This window comes from Callorhinchus milii, unplaced genomic scaffold (assembly GCF_018977255.1).
Source record: "Callorhinchus milii isolate IMCB2004 unplaced genomic scaffold, IMCB_Cmil_1.0 Scaffold1, whole genome shotgun sequence".
Taxonomy (NCBI): domain Eukaryota; kingdom Metazoa; phylum Chordata; class Chondrichthyes; order Chimaeriformes; family Callorhinchidae; genus Callorhinchus; species Callorhinchus milii.
In genome coordinates this window covers 104,561,755-104,580,309 of record NW_024704742.1, presented here as the reverse complement: position 1 = coordinate 104,580,309, position 18,555 = coordinate 104,561,755, and the positions used below count along the sequence as shown (strand labels likewise).

At 46.9% G+C, this 18,555-nt stretch overlaps 2 protein-coding genes across 2 annotated transcripts in view; both read left to right on the top strand.

Moving 5' to 3' along the window:
* The window catches only part of wdr36 (WD repeat domain 36), a 43,003-nt gene extending 41,309 nt beyond the window's left edge, over positions 1-1,694 (top strand). The window contains exon 23 of the mRNA XM_007897414.2: positions 1,042-1,694. Coding sequence (XP_007895605.2) covers positions 1,042-1,191 — 150 coding nt within the window. The 3' untranslated portion in view covers positions 1,192-1,694. The remainder of the gene's footprint in view (positions 1-1,041) is intronic.
* Positions 1,695-9,940: 8,246 nt separating this feature from the next.
* Positions 9,941-18,555, top strand: part of LOC103181151 (calcium/calmodulin-dependent protein kinase type IV) — a 96,046-nt gene continuing 87,431 nt past the window's right edge. Inside the window, exon 1 of the mRNA XM_042333928.1 lies at positions 9,941-10,092. Coding sequence (XP_042189862.1) covers positions 9,974-10,092 — 119 coding nt within the window. The 5' untranslated portion in view covers positions 9,941-9,973. The remainder of the gene's footprint in view (positions 10,093-18,555) is intronic.

The window sequence follows — 18,555 nt, the reverse complement described above, 5'->3', positions numbered from 1 at the left end:
CCCCGGCTCGGAGTCGGGCCCCGCCACTGTTAAGCGCTCTGAGACATTACCCTGTATGCAGGGAGCTATATAAGTGCAAGTTGTTGTTGCATGTTAAACCCTACCCAGCGTGTAAAACAGCTGTAAAATGTTATGCCTGTTAAGCACCAGTGTTAGTGACATACATCAAATAATACCACATAAATTGTAGTAAAATTCGTTTTGTTAAGTTTATTACTGGAACAATATAATTGTTAGAGTACAAACATTGGAATTTCTGTTTTAATTATTTCATTAAATAATCAAAAACTTCTTCCAAAAATATGAGGTTTTAAGTAGGAAGAGTTAATTTTATATTTTATATTTACATATTAAAGAAACTTTGGGATAAGTGTTCTAAGAAAATCAAACATAGTACAATACTTTATCCAAACTTACCTTTTTTTTTAAATTAGTATGTCCAATTATTTTTCTAATTTTCTCTGCTCCTGGTCTGTCCTCTTGTTGGGATGCAGTCTTGTTGGGCATCTCAGTACTTTGTCCAGTGGCCATTTTTCATTTGGCAGCCATTCAACTTTAGAAGGTATCAGAGCCAAGTCTGCCATCTACCTGTTCATAACCAGTAAAGGGCTCTGTAGAAGCATTGGGAGTAGGAACACTGGCTGGTGTTCCTCTCCCAAACCCTGAGAAGACCAGGGCCAATTTACCAACTTTGCACCAGAATTTCAACCAGCGAGTTCCTGGTCTGTAAGCTCTATCCATTGCAGTCACCATTGGGGTTGCCCCTTGCTTGTGTTCTTTAGGGTACTACAGGTAAATTTTGTTGACTTGCCTCTGCTATTGTATTTCAGTATAAAGTTAATGCACTGGTACCTTTATGGTAAAATTGTAAGTTATTAACTGCTTTTTGATATTTCTGCTATCAAATTAAGAAATTTACTCTTGATCAACATTAGAAATGTTATTTGTGTGAAGTAATGCATATTTAGGAAGATCATTTGCATTGTGCTGGGTCAAAATGCACGCAGTTTTATAAATCCTGTTTTTTTTTCTTTTTTGAAGCTTCACCTTAAGGTAATTGCCACTGCGCCAGTGCTACTAGAAGAAATGTCTAAAGTCTCAAAATCACTGGAAGAAACATGGATGCATATGCAGACTCTTTTCAATCAAAGCATGTGTTTGCTGGGATATATGAAGAGTGCTGTATTATAGTCCAAAATATATTACTATTTAAAATGGTGACTGAAAGCATGTAATGAAACGTCCATAAAGGCGCACTGCACAAATGATATTCATGGTCACTGTTGCTGTTAGTATTCCTACTTAGAGATTCAGTGCACAGTACAAATAATCTTTCTGACAATTTTTCCCACCCACACATGATAATCATGCCACTTTTCACAGTCTGCTTTATAGACTGAGTGGGTGCACTGTCAATAACAGGAATGGTATGGATAAAAATGGTATTTTAAAGTTTTAATTTCTGGGCCTACAAAGCTGTACCTGTTCAGTTTCTTATACGTAGTGCTATAACTGGACACCCAGGTTTAATTGACTACATATATAAGAGAAAGCACCCAAACAGTGTTGTTATGGATAGTAAAGTTTCATTCATGCTGGGCCTCTATTTTGTATGTCAGTTTACATCGTTTTGCAAATAGAAGTGATTTATTGTCTAGTTGCATGTGACTAATAAACTCTTCAGAACAATACAATTCATCTCTTCATATTACTTGTTTCACTAATACTCAACATTTTTTCACAACATAGTTTAGTGTGCCACTTTTTGAAATAAAAAGGTTATACATTTTATAGGATCAAACCATTTTAATATCACAGATCTACAATTTGGTCTTTGCTGCACCAAAACTAAACACAATGTCTATTTATATTCATGAAACAGTAGTTTCCTATAAACATGGTAAAAGGTTGTTCCTTTCTTAGATGTTAACTTGAAAATAGGTGTGTTACTTCATACTGATCAAACAAATATTCAGAAATTAAATCAGCTTTAATTAAAGATAAAATGGTTAACAGTATACTCTTCAAACTCCCTCCTAAATATCCCATTGTGACTACTTTCAATTCTGCAAAAGAATTCAACAGAGTTCATTGCTAAAATAGTTTCTTGAATTTACCACGTTCAAGAGTTTGTACAATAGAAAGTTTTCAGCCTCATATTGTATGTTCTGGTGCTCTGTTAAGCGCTATGGGATGCTACCCTGCGTGAAGGGCGCTATATAAAGGCAAGTTGTTGTTAGCTCTTCCATTGGAGCTATCTTCTAATCTTGTCTCCTCACTCAGTCCCCTCACAACTAAAGGATAAAGGGTAGCTAACTTTTGGTTAGGACTAAATTACAAAATTGGCTGGTATGGCAGCCCTCCAAAGAGATAGACATACAGGATACAGTGTCTGGTGGGACTGTTGAGAAGTTCACCACCTCAACGTGTGAATTGAAGAAGTTTTCACATAGGTGTTAACACCTTTCTTGATATTTCTAGAAAAATGGTTTCAAAATAAGTAAACAAAAACATTTGATACTAATGCATTAAGAGTATAAAAGAGGATTTGCACACCATGACCTTCAAATTCAGATAGGATAATGTACATGTACGCAGATGACATGCAACTCTATCTCTGCCTCCATCCTCGATCCCAGGGCTACTGATGTCCTGACAGACTGCCTGTCAGACATCAAGTCCTGGATGAGAGCCAACTTTCTACAGTTGAACGTCAGCAAGACCGAGGCCTCCTGATTGGCGCCCCTCTGCACCTCAAGCACTGGCAGCATAGGCATCCATGAATGCACACTCCACCTCACCAAGGCAGTTAAGAACCTAGGCGTAGGAGCCTAGTACATTTCAAGGAACCTAGGCGTCGATCCTCAACTGTCCTTGCTTCCCCACATCTATGCCATGACCCGCTCTGCCTTCCCCCACCTCCGCAACATTGTCTGACTCCGCCACTGCCTCACCTCCTCAGGCCATCAAAACCTTCATACATGCCTTCATTGCTCGACTATGTCAACACCTGCTTGTCAGCCTTCCCAACTCTTCCCTCCACAAGTTGCAGATCATCCAGAACTCTAGCTCATGTCCTCTCCCGCACCAAGCTCCGTGACCCCATCCCACCCACCCTCGCCCGGCTCCACTGGCTCCCCATCCCTCAGAGGATCAAGTTCAAAATTCTCTGCCTCACCTTCAAGGCCCTCCATGGCCTTGCCATCTCCTACCTCTAACCTGCTAACCCTTAACAACCTGCACACTCTCTCTGCTCAGCAGGCTCTAGCCTGCCTCATGTCCCCTGCCCGGCCTGACCCAATATTGGCGGTTGGGCCTTCAGCATCTCTGCCCCCACCCTCTGGAACTCCATCCCACATTCCCTTCACCTTGCTCGCTCCCTCGCCTCTTTTAAGGCGCACCTCAAGACCCTCTTCGACCGTGCTTTCGGCCACCCTCCTTCCCCCACCTGCCATGATCCCAACCCCGCTCCCCCCTCCCCGCCCCCCACCAGCTCGGGTCCTAATCTCTGACTGTTCAGTTCCTTGGGGGGTCCACCCGACGTGAAAGACACTTTACAAGTGTAATTTTGTATTATATTCCATTTCGATAAATAAAGAAATTCAGATAGGGTAACGTACATTTCAATGAATAAATAAACAAAATAACAAAAGTTGGAATAGTTGAAATATCAAGGGTCATAAACTTAGTAAATAATTTTTTGTAAATAAAGTAAACAGCAGATCCAGCAAATTTTCATGACTGAGAATAACCTTATACAAAATATGTTTTCTCTTTGGGTCCCCTAAGTTAGGCAAGGAACACTGTCCAACACCGCTTCAAAACCAGTTATGTGTCACTAGAGGTACAGAAGAACGTCTTGGGGCAATGCTCCAATTTCCTTTTTGTGGAAATCTGCATGGACTCTAGAGATACTGCTGGAAATAGGAATATGTTGATGCATCACAGGCAATGAAACAGTCGGTTTCAACATGGCTCGTTGATCCTCAAGCTCAATATAAATAGTCCTGCACACTTCATCTTCATTGTACATTCAAAACTCACCACACTGTCTCCCACTCTCAGAATTCAAGCCTGTGAAAATAACTTTTTCTCTGACAACCCTCAAGCTTTTGCAATAAAATATTTGTGAAAACAATTTGAACTATTTTTCTAAACCTGGCTGTGAGTGCCAGTTGTATTTTTCTATGTTAGTTTCAAATTGCACTCATCAGTCAATCTTCTTTATGCTTGCCATTTCAAGAAAAATGTTTTTTTAATTTAATTAATTCCAAAACTAAAATGTTTCACATGAAGTTTCAGTGGAACGAAATGGATCTCTCTCCAGACTAGTGCTTTGAATATGGTAGCATGTTTCTTAATGGGTGTAATTAACAAGCATACCAACCATGATAAAATAGTGCTTCAAACATTATTTCAAATTGTTATAGAGTGCTTCACAGATGAGTTCACATGATTGTAGACACCTTCTGGTAATATATGGGGGTCGTGCAGAAGACCTGATCCTAGAGGAATGCTTAATGCCAGAAACTACCTCGGGTAAAATGCTTACAATTATGTTATTGCAATTATAAATATTGTGTTGCATTAGATTCATTTCTATGCTGTGTATAAAGAGTTGCAGTTTTTGTTTTGATTGTCTTGCTAACCCAGTTAAAAGATGGGAGGGACAAACAGTCACATTAGTATGCAACTGATCATACTATATACAGGTACAAATAAGAATCTTCAACTTTTGAGGAAGAGAAGAAATATATTTCATTGTGCATCAGTTTCCCATCAATAATTCCATTATAAAGCAACTATTTCTGGTGCACCACAATTCAGTCATCCTGCATTTATCAGTGACATCACTAAGATTTTAAAAGCAACCCCACCACCATGGGAGTGTGAGTAGGAAGAAGAGAAGGCATCAAATCATTTCTCTTAGTTTCTCACTTTCACAGATCTACATCCAAAGTATAGGACTCTATATAAATAAAAATTTATTGTACTACATTTTGTGTACCTAACTGGATGATTTTTACAATATTTCTTTGGGCTTTACTGATTATTTTGGTTGCACTTATGTGCATTCAAAAATGCAACATTGCTTACAGATTATAATGGGGTTTACATCAATACTTCACTAATTTGACTTGGATTGAATAAGTGTATCCCTCTATTGTAAACGTAACTTCAATTTCCTCCACACAACCCTTTACACATTTGTCTACAAAATAGGCAATCTATCCTGTGAAGCACTTTGCGTGGTATAAAAGGCACTATAACAAACTCAAAGTGTCAACGCTGACTCAATTGAGCCACCTTCACGTTAGAAACTTGTGGCTTCAATCCCCACATTTGGATTTGGTCTTGTGGTCCACTCTGATCCTCCGACGTGTTGCGCTGAGTTGTCCAAAGTGCCATCCTCCAGATGAAACTTCCAACCAAAGTTCCGTCTGCCTGTTCAGGTGGATATTAAAGATCCCTCCCCCACACCTCGAGCCCCTCCTCCTCCCCCCATACCTTGAGCCCCTCCCCCCAACACTTTGAGCCCCTCCCCCACACCTTGAGCCCCTCCCCCTTCTCCCCCCACACCTCAAGCCTCTCCCCCTCCTCCCCCACAAAACTCAAGCCCCACCCCCCACACACCTTGAGTTGGGGGTGGGTGGGAAGAGAGTGAGCGGAGGGTCCCACATCCTGAGACATCACCCTCTCCACCAACACCAAATGTCCAAGTACAGACATAGCGGAGCATTGTGAGCTGGAGAAGCCGAGGCACCGGCTAAAGAGCAGAGGGGAGGAGGGAGGGGAAGGGGGAGAGGAGAGAGTGGGGGAGGGGAAGGGGGAGAGGAGAGAGTGGGGAGGGAAGGGGAGAGGAGAGAGTGGGGAGGGGGGAGAGGAGAGAGTGGGGAGGGGAGGAGAGAAGGGGGAGGGGAGAGAGGGGGGAGGGGAGAGAGTGGGGAGAGGAGAGTGGGGGAGGGGAGAGAGTGGAGGAGGGGAAGGGGGAGAGGAGAGAGTGGGGAGAGGAGAGTGGGGGAGAGGAGAGAGTGGGAGGAGGGGAAGGGGGAGAGGAGAGAGTGGGGGAGGAGAGAGTGGGGGAGGGGAGAGAGTGGGGGAGGGGAGAGAGTGGGGGAGAGGGAGAGAGTGGGGAGAGGAGAGTGGGGGAGGGGAGAGAGTGGGGGAGGGAGGAGGGGGAGAGGAGAGTGGGGGAGGGGAGGAGAGAGTGGGGAGGGGAGAGAGTGGGGGAGGGGAGAGAGTGGGGGGGGAGAGAGTGGGGGGGGGGAGGAGGGGGGGGGGGGAGGGGAGAGGAGAGAGTGGGGGAGGGAGGAGGGGGGGGGGGGGGGAGGGGGGAGGGGGGTGGGGGAGGGGAGGAGTGGGGAGGGGGAGGGGGGAGGAGAGATGGGGGAGGGGAGAGAGGGGGAGGAGGAGTGGGGAGGGGAGAGTGGGGAGGGGAGGAGGGGGGGAGGGAAGGGTGGGGAGGGGAGGTGGGGGAGGGGAGGAGGGGGTGGGGGGAGGGAGGAGGGGGGGGAGGGAGGAGGGGGTGGGGGAGGGGGAGGGAGGGGGTGGGGAAGGGGTGGGGAGGGGAGGAGGGGAGAGGGGGGGGGGAGGAGGGGGTGGGGGAGGAGGAGGGGTGGAGGGGAGGGGTGGGGAGGGGGGGGGGGAGGGGAGGAGGGGGGGGAGGGGGGAGGGGTGGGGGAGGGGAGGAGGGGGTGGGGAGGGGAGGGGAGGGGGTGGGGGAGGGGGGAAGGGAGGAATACATAACAGAAAGAAAAGCCAAGTCGGTGGTTGATTAGGCGGCAGTGGGGCTCTGGTGTAGTTGAGGGCACCAGGACCGGGGGTGGGCGGTGCTGAGGAGAGTGTCAGTTTGTGGAGTCCTGTAGTTCAGGGGTTAGAGCACTCGCTTTGCAAGTGAGAGACCTGAGTTCAATTCCAGGCAGAGGGCGAAACCTTTGGGCAAGTTTCCTTACTCCACACAGAGCCTAATAATAATCCCTCCAAAACCCAAAACAATAATAAATTGGTCATTTTCAATCTATGACTGTTTGTGGGACATTGTTGTGCGCAATTTGCTGCCGCATTTGCCCACAAATATACAGTCAATTCACTTTACAGTGTGTTCTGTGAAGCGCTTTGGGACGACCTCCCGACGTGAAAAGCACTATATCAAATTATTATTATAGTGTCAGTGTGTGTGACTGTCTGTGTGTGTGTGACTGTGTGACTGTGTGTGTGTCTGTGTGTATGTGTGTGTGACAGGCGCTGACACCATCAGCATCCAAGGCTGCACTCTCCACCTCTCAAAGACAGTCAGGAACCTCGGGGTTCTGTTCGACCCTGAGCTGTCCTTTCTCCCTCATATCCGCACCACAACTGGCACCGCCTTCCATCACCTCCGGAACATCGCCAGACTACGGCACTACCTCACCCCTCACGCTGCTGAAACTCTGGTCCACACCTTTATCACCTCAAACTATGGGAACTCTCTCCTCGCCGGCCTTCCCGGCACCTCCCTCCACACTGCAGGTCATTCAGAACTCTGCAGCTCGTGTACTGTCCCGCACCAGACTTCGGGACCACATCACTCCCACCCTCGCTCACCTCCACTGGCTCCCCATCCCCCAGAGGATCGAATTCAAGATCCTCATCCTCACCTACAAGGCCATTCACGGCCTTGCTCCCTCCTACCTCTCCGACCTACTATCCCCCTACCTACCTGCCCGTACCCTCCGTTCCTCTGGCTCCGGTCTGCTCCACATCCCCCGCCCCAACCGCCCTACCATCGGTGGTCGGGCCTTCAGCCTCTCAGCCCCCAGGCTCTGGAACTCTATCCCCCAGTGCCTTCGCCGCCTCCTCCCTTTCCTCCTTTAAGGCCGGTCTCAAGACCTTTCTCTTTGACCGAGCCTTCAGCTCTCCTCTCGACTCTCTATCCCCTCCTCGCCCCCTCCCTTCCCTCCCCTCACCCTGATCATTTCCCCCCTCCTCGCTCCCTCCCTTCCCTCCCCTCACCCTGACCATTTCCCCCCTCCTCGCTCCCTCCCATTCTCCCCCCCCAAAGCTCGGGTCCTGACCCAACTGTACAGCGCCTTGGGACGTCCTCCCGACGTGAAAGGCGCTCTATAAATGGAATCTTGTTGTTGTTGTTGTTGTTGTGTGTGTGACTGTGTGTGTGTGTGTGTGACTGTGTGTGTGACTGTGACGGCCTGAGTGACACCCAGAGACTGTCACAGACACACACAGTGGGAGCTGCCGTGGGTATAACTTGGGGATCATTTCTTTCCAACTGGTTTCACTTCAAAAGGCGCTTATTGGGGCAAATACTCAACATACACAGCAACTTACACCACACACCAACACACACACCAACATACACCAACACACACACCAACATACACCACACACCAACATACACCACACACCAACACACACACCAACATACACAACACATACACCAACACATACACCAACATACACCACACACCAACACACACACCAACATACGCCACACACACCAACACATACACCAACATACACCACACACCAACATACACCACACACACCAACACATACACCAACATACACCACACACCAACATACACCACACACACCAACATACACCAACACATACACCAACATACACCACACACCAACACACACACACCAACATACACAACACATACACCAACATACACTACACACCAACACACACACCAACATACACCACACACACCAACACATACACCAACATACACCACACACCAACACACACACCAACACACACACCAACATACACCAACACACACACCAACATACACCAACACACACACCAACATACACCACACACACCAACACATACACCAACATACACAACACATACACCACACACACCAACACCTACATACACCACACACACCAACACATACACCACAGACCTACCTATATACTGTATGTATGTATGTAATATGTAGGTATTTAACTGTTTCTGCTCAAAGCCAAGAACTTAGTGAAGAGAAACTGCAGATTGTGGGCAGAGAGTGGGGGAGTGACGCCTCTCACTGCACTGCACTGTACTGTACACTGAGAGCCTCTCCTCTCCTCTCACTGACTGACTGACTGACTGACTGAGCGGGTGGAGGAGTTGCTGTGGGGCTGAGGGGAGGCGGCGGCGGTGAGAGCGGGCGGCGGGCGGGAGGGCAGTGAGGGGGGCACTGAGGGCGGGAGGGCAGTGAGGGGGCACTGAGGGCGGGAGGGCAGTGAGGGGGGCACTGAGGGCGGGAGGGCAGTGAGGGGGGCACTGAGGGCGGGAGGGCAGTGAGGGGGGCACTGAGGGCGGGAGGGCAGTGAGGGGGGCACTGAGGGCGGGAGGGCAGTGAGGGGGCACTGAGGGCGGGAGGGCAGTGAGGGGGGCACTGAGGGCGGGAGGGCAGTGAGGGGGGCACTGAGGGCGGGAGGGCGGTGAGGGGGGCGCTGAGGGCGGGAGGGCGGTGAGGGCGGGAGGGCGGTGAGGGGGCACTGAGGGCGGGAGGGCGGTGAGGGGGGCAGTAAGGGGGGGCACTGAGGGAGGGCACTGAGAGGGGACGGTGAGGGGGGACAGTGAGGGAGGGCACTGAGGAGGGCGGTGAGGGGGCACTGAGGGAGGGCAGTGAGGGGACAGTGAGGAGGGCACTGAGAGGGACGGTGAGGGGGACAGTGAGGGAGGGCACTGAGGAGGGCGGTGAGGGAGGACAGTGAGGGAGGGCACTGAGGGAGGGCGGTGAGGGGGCGGGCGGGCGGGCAGTGTGAGGGGGGCGGGTGGGCGGTGAGGGGGGCACTGAGGGAGGGCGGTGAGGGGGGACAGTGAGGGCGGGCCGGCGGGCGGTGAGGGGGGACAGTGAGGGGGACAGTGAGGGCGGGCCGGCGGGCGGTGAGGGGGGACAGTGAGGGGGGCAGTGAGGGCGGGCCGGCGGGCGGTGAGGGGGGACAGTGAGGGGGGCGGGCGGCGGGCGGGGGGATGATGTTGAAGACCCCCAAGCCCCCGGGCCGAGCTCTCTCCTGTGAATACTGGATCGACGACTCGCACAAATCCAGCGCTTTTGAGGATCACTACGATCTGGAAGCGGAGTTGGGACGGTGAGTCTGCGGCTCATTTTCACTTTGAGGCACATGTCGGTCAGTCACAGCCCCGAGAGCCACTGGACGTTTGCCCTCGTGTCCCACCTCCACGAGCCCCCCATCCAGGGCAGGACACCGGGAACACCTCCAGCTTCCTGTGTGAGCAAACCCCCCTCCTGCCCTGCCCTATCCTGCCCTGCCCTGGGCTGTCATGTCCTGCCCTGCCCTGCCCTGCCCTGTCCTGCCCTGCCCTGCCCTGCCCTGGGCTGTCCTGTCCTGCCCTGCCCTGGGCTGGGCTGTCCTGCCCTGGGCTGTCCTGCCCTGCCCTGCCCTGGGCTGTCCTGTCCTGCCCTGCCCTGGGCTGGGCTGTCCTGCCCTGGGCTGCCCTGCCCTGCCCTGGGCTATCCTGCCCTGGGATGTCATGTCTTGCCCTGCCCTGGGCTATCCTGCCCTGCCCTGGGCTACCCTGCCCTGCCCTGGGCTATCCTGCCCTGCCCTGGGCTGTCATATCCTGGGCTGTCCTGGGCTGTCATGTCCTGGGCTGCCCTGGGCTGTCCTGCCCTGTCCTGGGCTGTCCTGCCCTGTCCTGGGCTGTCCTGCCCTGTCCTGGGCTGTCATGTCCTGGGCTGTCCTGGGCTGTCATGTCCTGGGCTGCCCTGGGCTGTCCTGCCCTTGCCCTGGGATGTCATGTCCTGCCCTGCCCTGGGCTGTCCTGCCCTTGCCCTGGGATGTCATGTCCTGCCCTGCCCTGGGCTGTCCTGCCCTGTCCTGGGCTGTCATGTCCTGGGCTGTCATGTCCTGGGCTGTCCTGGGCTGTCATGTCCTGGGATGCTCTGGGCTGTCATGTCCTGGGCTGTCCTGGGCTGTCATGTCCTGGGCTGTCCTGGGCTGTCATGTCCTGGGATGCTCTGGGCTGTCATGTGGACTGTATTGTGGACAGTTATTTGCTGTTAACACTGAGGGGAAATCCTGTTGGGTTTGTGTTATGTGCCAAACCAAAAACCTGCTGCCTGTCAGAGGATGTATTTATCACCAGGGGGAAGGGGGAGCCTCGGCTGAACATCTCTCTCCCAACACTCATGGTTTCCAAAAGAGAGAGTGTGTGTGTGTTTCAATCTGAAAAGGACCTCTCCAGTACATCTGAACCATATCAAGGCACTGAATTGTTGCTTTGTGTGTTAAACCCAGTCCCCCCTCCTCCCCCCCCACTCGAGAGCTTTTCTAGTAAAATTGATTGAGATAATAATCAAAATTGTGTGTGTATGTATGTGTGTGTATATATATATTTAGATAATACTACAATAAACGTTATGGGCTTCAGTGGAAGCGCAAATACTGGGAATAAACTGGTTAAAAAGTGCACATGAACAGGTTTATTGTAACAATTGAGAGAGGATTTAAACCATTTTATTTTCACAGTGAACCAGGGATAAGTTGGAAGAGTGGGGTGAAGAGTCATCTGTATGTTTTGTCCATTATTCTCTTGTGGCAGCTCCTGATTCACTAATTGTGTCTGTTATCGACCTAAATTTGTTTACTGGATCAATCATCTTTTTGAAACCAGGTTCTTAAATTTGATCAGTGGTTGCATGTGGTGGTCCATTTATCTTTCTCCCAGTGTTATCAGTTTTGAGAAACTAGAAATAAACCAATCAGTTGCTTTAAGGAAACCTTTATTAAAATATTTTTTTATTGTTGTAAATATTATTATACATTATAATCAAATGTGCAGATACTGATCGTTCTTGCCAGATCACTATTCATTTTGTTGTCTGGTGTATTGCTGCCAGAATATTGCAGTAGTTACTGTATATATTACATTGTCACTAAGATTGACTAATAACAATTTTTTAAAATAATAATAATAATAATCCTTACATTTGATTTAGCGCTTTTCACATCTTATAGGTGTCTCAAAGCGCTTCACAGAATAGACTGTAAAGTGAATTGACTATATTTTGTGGGCGAAATGCGGCAGCCAATTGCGCACAGCAGTGTCCCACAAACAGTCGTGGATTGAAATGACCAATTTATTATTGTTTTTGGTTTTGGAGGGATTATTATTAGGCTCTGTGTGGAGTAAGGAAACTTGCCCAGGGTTTCGCCCTCTGCCTGGAATCGAACCCAGGTGTCTCGCTTGCAAGGTGAGTGCTCTAACCACTGAGCTACAGGACTCCACAAAGATACTGAAACCTCTACAAAAGTATTAGGAGAGAAAAACAAAACAACCAGATGATCTTGGGCTTGTGTTTCAGTGCTGCTGGTCACTTTATTATTTCCTTTTGCCAAAGTAAGGTATCATTAATTCCTGGCTAAGCTGTTAATGAAACTTGCAAAAACAGATACTAGAGGGGAGGGGATGAAGAGTCTAGAAAAAAAATCATTTGCCCAAAAGATGCAAGTGGTGGGCGGGGGATCTACTGCAGATACAAATTTAGTAATGGTAATACTTTCATTTGATACAGCGTCTTTCACACGAGGATATTTCAAAAACCTTCACAGGATTTATTGTAAAGCGTATATTTGTAGGTGACTCTGGCAGCCAATTTGAGTGCAGCAGTATCCTACAAATAGCCATAAAGTGAATGATTAATTTTATCTTAGAATTTATTGACCAGGACACTGGAAGAAATTCCCTTATCATTTTGAGTAGTGCCATGGGATCTTTATCATTCTCCTGAAATGGCAGATGGGATCTCAGCTTAATGTCCCATCTGAAAGCACCTCTAGCGATGCAGGCACAACCCCCAGCACTGCATTAGATTGTCAACTTAAACTATGTCAGTTCCTGATGTGGGTCTCGAACCCACAGTCTTTTAATTCAGAGTGAGAGGTACGAGAGAAGCATTTCTCCCATTGCCCTAGCCAAAATTTACCTAGAAAAAATTGATCATTCACTTCATGGATGTTTGTGGAGCATTAATGGGACGTCCTCTTGAAGTGAAAGGCTCTATACAAATGTAATCTTGTTGTTGCTGTAATGGGACATCCTCCTGACGTAAAAGGCGTTATACAAATGTAATCTTGTTGTAATGTGCGCAATGTGTCTGAGGCAACTGAGCCAAACTGACGGAAGATCACAAGATTGGTTTGTATGAGAATGGCTGTTTAGTCTATCTGATCTCACCTTCTAGAATACCCACCCTTTAAAATTGCCCCAGTGTCCTGGCCTCAACCACTTTTCCTGGCAACCTGTTCCATGTGTTAATTACCCTCTGAAGAAATAAGCTTCCTGGTGTCTGTTCTACAATTGCCCTTTACAACTCTAAACCTATATCAACAGAAACCGAGATCCTCTTGTTCTGTCTTAGTAAAGATCTGGGTTTACTTTTTCAATCCAGTTTAAAACCCAAGTAGGTTTTAAGATGACAAGTTGGGGAGACATGGATAATAGTAGGTGATTAATGCAAATTTTTCTTTGTACCAGGATTATATTACTGTTCAAGCTAGCACTACTAATAATTGTTCTATACTGGTTCAGATAATTCCTAATGGTATCAATGCCTACATTATCCATGTAGTAACAAAAGTTTACAACATTTAAAAAATGTTCACTGCACATTATTCATGGTTATATGATAATTAGTTATTCAAGAATGTTGGTTCTGTTGTCCACTCTAACTTTCTATCCGTGCATGCTCACTCTTTATTAAGTTACAGGAAATGGTAAAATGAAACCCGCCTCCATGAGGTCCTTGCCAGCCAGTCACATTCAAGAGTTTTGTCTGAGAATGTGAAAATAGCACATTAGCTTCGAAAAGTGCCAAGCTGAGTGCAAAGCTCTAACCACAGAGTGTACATCAAATACTGTACTAACTGCATTCATTCTCCTCCAAGCAATTGTAAAACTGCCAGTAAATTGTACCCGAGTTTAATTCTTAGCTGATACTTGAAACATGTTTTGATGGCATCACTTGCCAATCAATACAAAGTCCTTAATTTGTATTCTGCTCTGCTCTGCTATGTTTTACTTCCTGAGTAATTAAATTCTTAGGGAATATTGTTATCCTAAAAGGCATTTTTAGCAAAAGGCAAGTACTGTATGTTAATAGAAATTCTGGAGTTAGTTTATGAGATGTAATTTTAAATACAACAAAACTTGTATCAGTCTTATCTTTATCAATTGTATAATCGCCTAAGTCATACATTCAACCGAGTCCCATTCGGTTTTCTATCAAAACCACTTAGATTTCTTGTACTACTCGTATCAATCACCTCCTAACTCATAACACTGTTCCCCTACCCTCCATTACTCCTGGACTTTACTGTTTGCTTTAAATCATGAGAAATTATGTCGTTAACGTATGCGCACTTACCAACCGGCTGCTTTGAATTGCAGGAAACATAATCTTGATCTGTCAATGCACGAGCAAAAGAACTTAATTTCCCTCGATTGGATGCAGTTTGAATGCTTGCCGGTAAGTGCACATGCAGCATCGAGTCAAGATGCATTCAATCGCAGGAAATGTCGTTTTTTTGCGCATGCGGCCTTGATTGTTGGGGGAAACGAGGTGATATCACAGAACTAGTTTAGGGAAAGAAAACCATTGCAATCACCAGGAGTGTGGCAACTGAACTGGGGGACGGGGGTAGTAACATCCGCAAAAGTGGAAAGGGTTGCTTGACTTATGTGAGTTCTCCTGTATTAACTTTCATACTCAGTGCTCCACAATATTTTATTCTACCAGAATTTTGTTATAATTTAACTATATTATACCTTTATTTTCAAAAAGATATTTTGTCTCTAGATTAATGCACAACCTGGATATTTTTTTCAAAAGGTCTTGAGATTTAATGTGTTGCTTGCATTTAATACAACAACAACAACAAATTACATCTGTATAGCACCTTTCACATTGGCTGGACAGTCAGTTATTTGGACCCGAGCTGGGATGGGATCAGGAGGGATGGAGGGCAGGGAGAGAAAGAGTAGGAAGGTGACCAAAGATGCGGTCGAAGAGGATGATCTTCAGACGTGCCTTTAAGGAGGCAATGGAGGGAGCGAGTCAAAGGGACTGTGGGATGGAGTTCCAAAGTGTGGAGGCTAAAGGTCCGACCGCCAATAGTGGGGCTGGGCCTGGGGGGGCACATGGAGCAGGCAGGAGCCCACTAAGCAGAGTGAGCAGACAGATCTATATGGAGTCAGCAGGTCACAGAGATGAGGAGGAGCAAGTCCGTGGAGGGCTTTAAAGGCAAGGACGAGGATTTTGAACTCTATCCTCTAGGGGATGGGGAATCAGTGGAGCCAGGCGAGAATGGGAATGATAGGGTCATGGAGCTTGGTGCGGGAGAGGACATGAGGTGCAGAGTTCTGAATGATCTGTAGCTTGTGGAGGGAAGAGTTGGGAAGGCCGACAAGCAGGGAGTTAGCGTAGTCGAGCCTAGATGTGAAGAGTATGTGGTGAGCATCTCAGCAGCCTGAGGGAGAGCAGTGCCTTACCGCGTCACCAAAATATCCACAAAATACCAGTCACAACACTTCACAGTATACTCTGTGAAGTGTTGTGACTGGTATTTTGTGGGTGTATATATCATTGTACATGCCAGGTTGATGTATCAAAAATGAATCAAATATTTTTCTAAAAATACATTTCATGTACATCTTGCAATTGATATTTATATTTTTTAACTAATATTTCATCCTGAGTTGGGCTTGTAGCCTAATTCTCAGGCAGATCCTTTAATTCTTCATTTCATTGGATTGATTTTACAGTTTTAACAAAAGGGTAGTAGAGTCAATAATCCTTCCTGTTTGGGGGCATTACTGTCTGCAAATTGGTGCTGTGTTCATCTACAAGTACAAAGTCACTACAGTTCCATTGAGGTAAAACTCCGTGAGGTGCTTTGAGACATTTTGATGTGACAAGATGTGTATCGAATGCAAGGATTATTATAAATGAAATCAGGATATTTAGTTGCTGCAAATTTATTAAGAACTTTTTTTTAGTCAATGAAAAGAGCCTTATTGAAGTTTGACCTGATCAAAAGTGACTGGTCAAAACAGATGGATTAGAGTAACTGACATTTCTACTCTCCATAACAGTCATACTCATGCCATCTAGCACTTAATTATTGAAGGTTTTACGCTTTGGATTTGAGACATTAGGAACTTGGTTGAACTTTTCACTTAGCAGTGTTTTGAATCACTATGCACCATTTTCTGTCCATTTAGGAAATAGGGAAAGAGCAAATCATTTTTATGTGAAACTTACCAATTTTGAAGAGTTCAATTCTCATTGAGAGGAAAGATGATTGTAAGCACTGTCAATGAGGTGAGTCTCTTGAAACTGACCTTGAACAAGATGAGGCAGGGAGGAAGTTGTTGAGACTCCAGGATGAAATTTCAGAGATTGGGTGCTAAAAGACTAAAAGCTCACCTGTAGATGGTGGTGGGAGGATAGGGCAGGCGACAAAGTACGCTGAAGCTCGCAGAAGGGAGCGGCCATCCTCGCTCAGCTCTATTGGCTCCAACTTTCTGGGTCTATGCCTGGACAAGACCCAAGCCATCCTCTTTGGCCACCTGCAGTTCTAAACTCATTAACTTTCCCTATTCATCCCTCAGACTCACCAAATCTGTACGCAACTGTAGCATCAAGTTGGATTCCCACTTATGCTTCCTACCTCACCTCCAGTCCCTGAGTAGGACTGCATTCCTTCACCTCCACCCGCCACATTGCCCATCTTCGACTATATCTTATTTCAAATGCTGCTGAAACCCTCATTCACGCTTTCGTTGATTTTTGATTTTTCCAAGGCCTCTTTGCTAGTTTCCCCAGCTCTACTGTAAGCAAGGTTTAAATGATGCAAAATTTTGCCACCAGGCTTCGCACCCGCATCACTCCAGTTCTTGCAGTCTTCACTGGCTCCCTGTTGCAGAACGGATTGATTTCAAGATTCTTACTCTCACTTTCAAATCAATTTATGGCCTGGCACCTTCCCACCACTCTGCTTAGCTCACATCCCACTCCACCTCCCACCACCTTCACTCAGGTAGCTCAGGCCTTCTGCACATCCTTCATTCCATCCACTCTACTGTTGACAGGCATGCTTTCAGCCACCATGCTCTGAATCTCTGGAACTCTCTGCCTCAATCCCTCCAGCCTGCGTTTTCAAATCGCACCTGAAGATTTTCCTCTCGACCCTGTCTTTGTCACCTCCCCTCTTTCCAGCCTGATGTCAAACTGCACTGCTGTTAAGCGCTCCAAGGCTAACTCATATAAATGGTGCAAAATAAATGAAAGTAGTTATTGTTATGGGGGAAGGCCAGGCACCCACTGGGACTGTGCAGGGATTTACAGCGAAAATGAGGATCTTGAACTCAATTGTTTGTGGGACAGGGAGCCAATAGAGCCGAGCGAGAATTATAGGATCACAGAGCCTGATGCGGGAAAGGACGCAGGCTGCAGTTTTCGATCATCTGCAACTTGTGTATAGAATATATACTACTTACTAATTGTTCTCATGAGGGAAGAAACAACAATCTGCTTAAAAAGCACAGTTGTAGCAAAAAGCAAAGTATTGCCATTTATATTAATAGTTTTGTATAATTGATAGGGAAACCGTATACTTATATAGGGGAGCATATAGTGGTATAGGAATAGCATTTACTTGTAACATGACTCATAAAGAAAGTAAAGTTGTTCCTTACCTTTTCTATCCTTACCTTTTCGATAGAGCTCCCCACTCAAACTTTCCCAGATTTCAATAACACAACTAATGAATGAACCGCGACCAAACTGCTGCTATCCTTTTAACCTTTATCAAGTTCATCTGTTTACCATGCTTTATGCAAGTCACAAAGTAGACCCATAAAGGGTCAATGAGTTTGACTCGTGTGGAGCAATCCAGCTGCTTTATTTCAGTTGAGATCTAATAAATCTTTATAAAAATTTGAATCCTGATTGTTTTCCTAACTAATTCTAATTTAAAGTTTTCATCACAAATTCAATGACAGCTCAAAATCTAAATGTGGATGGTAATTTATAGCTTTCTGCTTTGTTGGTGGCTATTGACTAGTCAATTTTACAGCTTACCCTACAACATTTTCTACAGTAAAATATAATTTGCTAATCCTTTGTTCTTTCCTAAACAACCTTCCAGTGTTTCAGAGGTCCTATGTATGATCTTTTATTGAATCATTTTGTGACTGAAGCTCTTATCTCGTACATGAAAACTGCTCCCTTGGCCTCATTTCCATGTAGCTGCTGCTTCTCAGCTTCACGTCCCCCGCCTTGCCTGCCAATGGTGGGGCGGGCGAGGCGGGGGACGTGAAGCAGGCTGGAGCCCGCTGAGAGGAGAGTGCGGGCAAGTTGGTAGGGTTTTAGGAGGTTGCAGAGGTAGGGTGGAGCAAGACCATGGAGGGCTTTGAAGGTGAGGACCAGGATCTTGAATTGTATCCTCAGTGTGATGGAAAGCCAGTGGAGTCGGTCAAGGATGGGGGTGATACGGTCACGGAGCCTGGTGCGGGAGAAGACATGCGCT